Source organism: Rhinopithecus bieti, unplaced genomic scaffold, assembly GCF_001698545.2.
Source record: "Rhinopithecus bieti isolate Rb0 unplaced genomic scaffold, ASM169854v2 scaffold_19708, whole genome shotgun sequence".
Lineage (NCBI taxonomy): Eukaryota > Metazoa > Chordata > Mammalia > Primates > Cercopithecidae > Rhinopithecus > Rhinopithecus bieti.
In genome coordinates this window covers 5,061,424-5,069,400 of record NW_016810765.1, presented here as the reverse complement: position 1 = coordinate 5,069,400, position 7,977 = coordinate 5,061,424, and the positions used below count along the sequence as shown (strand labels likewise).

The window sequence follows — 7,977 nt, the reverse complement described above, 5'->3', positions numbered from 1 at the left end:
AAGCCAAAATTGACAAATGGGATCTAATTAAACTAAAGAGCTTCTGCACAGCAAAAGAAACTACCATCAGAGTGAACAGGCAACCTACAGAATGGGAGAAAATTTTTGCAATCTACTCATCTGACAAAGGGCTAATATCCAGAACCTACAAAGAACTCAAACAAATTTACAAGAAAAAAACAATCCCATCAAAAAGTGGGCAAAGGATAAAAACAGACACTTCTCTAAAGAAGACATCACTTATGCAGCCAACAGACACATGAAAAAATGATCATCATCACTGGCCATCAGAGAAACGCAAATCAAAACCACAATGAGATACCATCTCACACCAGTTAGAATGGCGATCATTAAAAAGTGAGGAAACAACAGATGCTGGAGAGGATGTGGAGAAATAGGAACACTTTTACACTGTTGGTGGGACTGTAAATGAGTTCAACCATTGTGGAAGACAGTGTGGCGATTCCTCAAGGATCTAGAACTAGAAATACCATTTGACCTAGCCATCCCATTATTGGGTATATACCCAAAGGATTATAAATCATGCTGCTATAAAGACACATGCACATGTATGTTTATGGCGGCACTATTCACAACAGCAAAAACTTGGAACCAACCCAAATGCCCATCAGTGACAGACTGGATTAAGAAAAATGTGGCACATATACACCATGGAATACTATGCAGCCATAAAAAAGGATGAGTTCGTGTCCTTTGTAGGGACATGGATGCAGCTGGAAACCATCATTCTCAGCAAACTATCACAAGAACAGAAAACCAAACACTGCACGTTCTCACTCATAGGTGGGAACTGAACAATGAGATAACCTGGACACAGGAAGTGATGTCACTTCATCACACACTGAAGTCTGTTGTGGGGTGGGGGAGTGGGGAAGGATAGCATTAGGAGATATACCTAATGTAAATGACGAGTTAATGGGTGCAGCACACCAACATGGCATTTGTATACATATGTAATAAACCTGCATGTTGTGCACATGTACCCTAGAACTTAAAGTATAATAAAAAAGAAAAATAAATAAAAAAAAAAAGTAGAAGTTTCATGGCTGCAACAATTGGCTTTTTTTGCCCTACTGATTATCTTGCATACTATTTTGGATTCGATGGAATTAATCTACTTTACGATGACTTAATATCACTTGGTCAAGAAAACTGGAAGTCTATTGTATTACTTCTAAAAAAGAACACTAGGAAATAACATCCTAAATATAGAAGGTTAATAAAGGCGAGTCTTTCACTTTGCCTATGAAATTCTCATGTACCAGTAGGAGAGAGGGGGAGAGAGTGTGTGTGCACACGTGCACATATGGGTACTATGTCTACAATTTGGTCCTTCTACAAATCATTTCACAAGCTATACAAAGTTCCACTGAGTCAATAGGAAAAATAAAAGTTTATAAAACTGATTTTTATCAAACGTTTCCATAGCACTCGTCTTTGGAAAAAAAAAATAAAAAAACTACTACTACTAACAAGAGCGTATTTAAGCAAAATGCTCAACTTTTAAAATTAAAAATTAAAAAAGACATACATGTACAAAATTCCCAGAAGACATAAAACCTCTACTCCAAAAAGGAATTGATGATGAAGCAACAGTGAGCACTGAATCAGGCACAGCACTGGCTCTGAGCGCAGAACACTGGGGACTATCCCCAGCTCCATGGCTTTGCTGTGACACTTAACCTCCCCTTGGACACAGTTTCCTTCTCTGTACAATGTGCATAATACTAGCTCTGACCTGCCAGGACACTTCTGCACATTATTAATCTGAGAGAATGCACAGAGAGTTTGATTAAACAAACATAAGTGGTAGTTAACAAGTTCCATGTTACCTGGAATATACTGGCCCCATAAGGTGTTCTCCAGGCATTCAGAAGGTTGTCCTTTCCAGTGCTTACAAACCATTTGCCTACAGGTAAAGGGTTTTGAAAAAGGCAATGTTTGTGTTACTTTGTCAGACACCAAGATGTGCTTTATAGAACATCAAACTATTCACAGAAAACTCATCCATTTGTAAGAAAGTAACTTTCACTTCAAAAATAAAGCCTATCTTTCTGGATTTAATGAGTCATTAATCCTTAAGGTTAAAGTGGATTAATGCCAGAAAATTACATGGTGTTGGGGAAGCAGGCATGTATCAGGAAGTAATAGAATTCTGAAGAGGGGCATGGTAATGAACTCAAGGATTCGACTTGGAAATAAAAACACAGGAAGGGGGAAGGAGCAATTCTGGTTGACAGAAAATGGACAAAAGGTGTTTGCTTACCACAATGGGCAAACTTGAGCGACAACACACAGCTCTCATGAAGATGTAGTTGGTATTTGTCTGGCTTGGTGACATGCAAAACTTCCACATTGCTGTTCTCCATCCCCACTGCAAGCCACTCTCCAGTTGGGCAGTAGCCCAGAGAAAAGATCTACAATTAAAACAGGTGATAGTGACAGTGGCCACAGTGGACACACTTCTTTCATCTGGGAGGTACTATCCCTTCTACAGATACTACTTAAATTATGAAGAAAATCAAGATAATTTGAATTGTACAGGGGAAAACCAAAGTCAAATGGATGATTTCAAAGTAATGAGATTTCAAAGTGGTTAATCCAGAATCAAAAGTGACATCACATGGTAAGTGAACTGCCTCCTCTTTCAGTAAGTGATATGTTTCATAAAACTGTATCTTTTTTATTTTTTTATTTTTTTTATTTTGAGACAGAGTCTTGCTCTGTCGCCAGGCTGGAGTGCAGTGGCGCAATCTGTCTCCTAGGTTCAAGCGATTCTCCTGCCACAGCCTCCTGAGTAGCCAGGACTTACAGGCGCATGCCGCTATGCCCAGCTAAGTTTTGTACTTTTAGTAGAGATGGGGTTTCACCATGTTGGCCAGGATGGTCTCGATTTCCCGACCTGGTGATCTGCCCACCTCAGCCTAAAACCGTATCTTTGAAATGCCTCAGCCACAGATCATACCTGGGAGGTGAAGTCATGTTGCTGCAGCTGCCGCCCCTCACGCAGGTCCCAAGACCTGACCGTGTTGTCCAAACCGCCTGTCCAGAGCTTGGTGCCATCATTAGAAATGTCAATACAGCTGGCTCCGTCCGTGTGGCCCTGGAATTGCCTGAAAATGTCAAAATGGAGGGAAAGCCCTTGAAAAGTTAGCTTTTAGTTAAACTCAATTTAGAATTCCTTGATGATTCAATTTCAATCCAGGCCTTATTTGTAGATTTCATTTCGGTTTATTATGGTTTCTAATTATTCAAAGTAGTAACAAAACATATATGAAGAGATTAAAGTTTAACGGAGATGCCAAATGTCCTGTACTTTTTGCTTGATTTTGAATACTTAGGAATTCTTCTAATTACTTTTTCATGAAAACATGATTAATATTACTAATGGAAAAAAAAAATACCTGAAATTAACAAAAGGAAACACGCCTACACGTATATGAACTAATCAAAGATATAATCTGAGACCTATTCTATCACTGTGCTATGAGGGAGAGAGAATTTAATTTTCCCTTTTAGAAAGGGCTGGAGATGGCACAGGGAGCGACAGAACTAGTCCTGCCAGTGAGCAGCAATGTGTCTGTGGGTGGCTGTGCAAGATGGAAGGTGAGGCTCTCAAGTAAGGCACCTGGAAAAGATACTCAGTGTGAACTACTGGCCCAGGAATCACTCATGGCAAAATGTACCAAGGTCACCAGGAGAAAAAAAGGGTTGGAAGCAGCTTCCCATAAGAGCCTGCCTGATAAGCAATGAAAGTGATGATTTGTTTTGGAATCTATAGGTTTCAGTCCTTTGAAATAACAGATAGTAAAGCCCTCTTCTTTTACACACGTGACTTGTAGCTACCTCTGATTACAACCTTTTCATACCCTGTAGCTGATCATTCTACTTGCTTGCTAATCTCTTAGGTATTGACACCTAGAGAATCGTGTCAGAGCTTTTCCCATCTACCAACACCAACCCTTTATAATCTCATTTGTAAAGTTTTATCTATCCAACCTCAAAGGTGGGACAACAGATAATCTAGACCATTTCAGAATGAGTTGCACCAAATACAGTGCACAGGCCCATGGGAGTTGCTAAATACCTGCTGAAGGAATGAACCTGTTAGATGTCTATGGCACTCAAGACAGTACCATATACTGTGAATCTTCTCAGTGAGGCTCTATCAACAATAATGGTTTGTTAGCAAACACAGATGGCAAATTACAGATGTCTAATGAGCTCATGAGGTCATGGAAACCTTATGCATATTAATTATGTCAAACTGACCTCATTTTGTTAAAACAAATTGGTGATGCTTTAGTATAATGTCAAGGAAGGAAAAAAACTTCATTTTATGAAGTTCAAGTACTATAGAAAACCAGATTTTTATACTGATAATTTGTTTTTAACATCTTAAAATGGACCTGTTCTGAACAATTTTTAGTAAGATGTCTCTTTACACACACACACACACACACACACACACACACACACACACCCATACCTACATACACAGTACTTTGGCAAAATATGGTAAAATCGGCTTCTCCTCACAACCTGGTAACGGATCCTGCTAACCTACCTCACCAAGGTCTGGTTGTGCAGATCCCACACAGCGATGTTGCCGTCACTGCAGCATGAGAAGCAGACCTTGGAATCGGGGCTGATGGCCAGGGCATAGCAGGCGGGGGCCGAGGATGTCAGCTCTGCCTTGATGCGTGGGGTTGGAGCCGCCAGGTCCCAAATGGACAAAGTACTAGCTTCCCCTCCAACAATTAGGGTGCGACCATCAGGGAGCAATCTGCAGGAACGGATGTAGTTATCCCTGTTCTGTAGAGACAAAAACCATCAAGAGATTACTCATGAGGAAAGGAAAACAGCATTAACATGAGAGCAGAAATCCATAAAAGTATTGTGTTCCCTCCTGGTTTAATGAGCCATTTATACTTATGACAGTGATAAAGTGGATTAATGCTAGAAAATTACATGAAATTAGGGAAGTACTTAAACTTGATCTACAAAATGTAGTACTGAGATATTTAATCTTAATTAGCATCAAAATGCAAAGCTCTATACCCACTCCCACCACCACCAAATTAACCAACTGCTTGCATCATCTGCACACACAGATACACACGTACACTAATGCAGGAGCTCTTACAGTCTTGGAGTATTCAAACCTGGAACCTTGGTAGACTCAGGCTCAGTTCTGCTGCTGAAAGGTCCTGCTACTAACGGCAAGCAAGTTTCAGGGGTAGATCCCTGGTAGTCTGTTCCTTTTGCCTGGGCCTGCATTACGTGACTAAAGGGCATCATGCATTTGATGAAGCTGCACCAGAGGCAAGACTTGATCATGGAGTGTTAAGTAACAGAAAAAAAAAGTTCCTCCTAGCTCATGAGGTTACAGGAATCTTATGTATATTTAATTATGTTCAATTGATGTAGCCTCATGCTATAGCAAAAATTCTACTAAACGGACATTTCCTAAAGAACTCAAGGGCTAAGGCCAATGTAGCAGCTGAGGGGCTATCTAGTATTTGCCACATGAGGCAGTAAGTTACTCTTTACACGTGACAGATGATATTTAGGTGCACGCTCATAAAGTCACTGTATGGGCTCTTAGTTTGCTTAACCATCGGAGAGGAAAACAAGTGGTTTGTCTTTTCCTATGGGAGGCAGAGTTAATGAAATCAGTATGGTGCACATGCCACACATGAAGAACTAGATCACTGTGTCTCTAGGAAGCAAAAGACATACTCCAAGTGAAAGATCGCAATTCCCTGAAGAGCAACTATCCGCCTGGGATCAATACTGTGTGGTGTTGCTCATACATACAGTTCTCTCATCAGCTCCTCCTGTTTTCTGAATGAAAGTCTAAGTCTTGTTCATCCATGTTCACTCACCAGACAGTCGAGCTGGGAGACAGGACTCTTATTGCCAGGGTGGCTGATGTCCCAGACCTTGACGCAGCCCTTCCCGCCCGTGTACACGTGTCTCGTGGGGTTGCTGATGGTCACCGCGCACACCACCTCCCCGTGGTTGAGGGTGTTGATCTGGCGAGCATGCCGGGGGATTCCAGGTCCGATGAGGGCGTCGGGGGGAAAAGGGACAGGCTGCATCTGACCGTCTGCACTAACATGGAAGGAGTATGCTCTAAGGCAATGGAGAGGAAAAAAGAAAGAGGGGAATGTAAAAAATGTCCCTTAACTGTTCAGTGTAATGAGATGAGAAATAAAACACCTTCAGTGCCACTTGTGATTTACGAACAAATCGAATTTACCCATACAGTGTAAAGAATATAATTTCCAGAATCATACAGCTAGGCTGCTACAGAGCTAGATCTCAGGCTGACTCTGTACAAACTGCTGTGAGACATCAGTAGTTACTTAGAATCTCTGAACTGCAGTTCTAATCTCTAAAATGAAGAGAATGCTACCTACACCTCACAGAATTAAATGAGATAACCAATGTCAAGTGCAATAGTCACCTTCAGGGATTCTCCATAAACCTGCATTGCCTTCTCCTTTGGATGAATCAGAGGCCTGTGATGAGGCCTTGCCTGCAGATCAATTCGTTTCAGGCAAGGGACTTACCAAGGGAGATGAGTAGGCCAAAATCAGGAAGCTTTAAGGAGTTAAGAGCCTCTAGGCTTAGATGTTGAAATGACAAATGTGAAAAGAAAAAAAAAATGATAAAGCCCTAGTTTAAAACCTTGATCAGACTTGACAATCACAAATTCTAATAAATCCAAATGGAATGAGAACCTAAAAAAGCGTCCTGACAGCCCCAAAGGGCCGCCTGTGAGTGAGTATCTCTCAGCAGTTCCATCTCCAGTTCATTTCCAGGGAAAGCCCTCAGGTGGTGAAAGCTTTTGGTTCTAAAATGCAACTTAAGTAAGAGCATCTCCCTCAACACACTCATTTTTATTTTTAGGGCATGAAGTCAGGAAGGGGCGAGTGAGGCTATTGTGATGCATGTTTCTGGAAGCAGAAGACATCAGTGGCAGGCAGGAGGCAGCTGGGCCTATACTGGGGACTATCATCATAGACAACAGCCCATTTTGGAAACAATGCTATTCTACTTGGGCACGGAGCTTGGGAATCTGCTCTGCTTATGGAAAGTAGTTCACAAAAGACACACCAAGGGAAAGCATTGTGGGTGCACAAAGGACAGGAGGCTGGACCAAACTGAGGAAGCTGTAGAATTAAATTAAAAGTTTATCGTTCCTTAATGGCAAAAATTTACAGGCCGGCCACATTCATCAAAATTCAGTCCATTATCAAATGGTCCTCAACTACCTGAATGTTCCCAGAAAAAATGAAGCATGCATTGAGGCTGTGGAAGATGAAGGCACCAGACAGTGGCACGCTCTTACTTCCTCTGCAGATTACAGAGTGTTGCAGAAGAACATAGTACGTGAGACTTGCTGGAGGGGAAGGACGTGGGAAGCTAGGAAGCCAATGGACAGAAGACGTTTCTTGCATCAAATCAACAGGACTTGGAGATACACTGGATGGGTGACCTGAGAGAGAGATGCTGAAGAGGACCCTAGGGCTTAGAACCTGGGTGACCAGGTAGACTGCATTACCTAGTGAAGATGACAGGGAAGCATAACTCAAAGGTACACCTACAGGGAGGTGAAGGAATTGGTTTTCTTCAACTTAGGGCAGAAGTCCAAACAGCTATGATTCAGGAGAGAGGTCAGGTTAGAAACCATCCATAAAGAAGTGATGTCTGAAGCTAAGGGGCCGGAAATAAGAATCCCAGAGCAGATTATGCAGTGAGAAGCAGACCAGATACAGAATCCCAAAGAATGTGGACATTTAAGGAATCTCCAGCCAGAGTAGTCATGGAATTAAATTATTAGTAGAGATAATAAAATAGAAAGGGAGAGAAGATGTTCAATCACATGACAATTTACTAAGATTCATTCACTTAACACACATTTCTTGAGTATCCCAGTGTGCCAAG

General features: G+C 41.5%; 1 protein-coding gene across 9 annotated transcripts in view; it reads right to left on the bottom strand.

Moving 5' to 3' along the window:
- The window catches only part of LOC108542653 (transducin-like enhancer protein 4), a 159,590-nt gene that overhangs the window by 8,037 nt on the left and 143,576 nt on the right, over positions 1 to 7,977 (bottom strand). For all 9 annotated transcript variants that reach the window (XM_017892733.1, XM_017892740.1, XM_017892734.1 and 6 more), the window contains 5 exons: positions 5,910 to 6,159; positions 4,589 to 4,836; positions 2,987 to 3,134; positions 2,288 to 2,438; positions 1,854 to 1,930 (listed from right to left, as the gene is read on the bottom strand). In XM_017892733.1, coding sequence (XP_017748222.1) covers positions 1,854 to 1,930; positions 2,288 to 2,438; positions 2,987 to 3,134; positions 4,589 to 4,836; positions 5,910 to 6,159 — 874 coding nt within the window. The remainder of the gene's footprint in view (positions 1 to 1,853; positions 1,931 to 2,287; positions 2,439 to 2,986; positions 3,135 to 4,588; positions 4,837 to 5,909; positions 6,160 to 7,977) is intronic.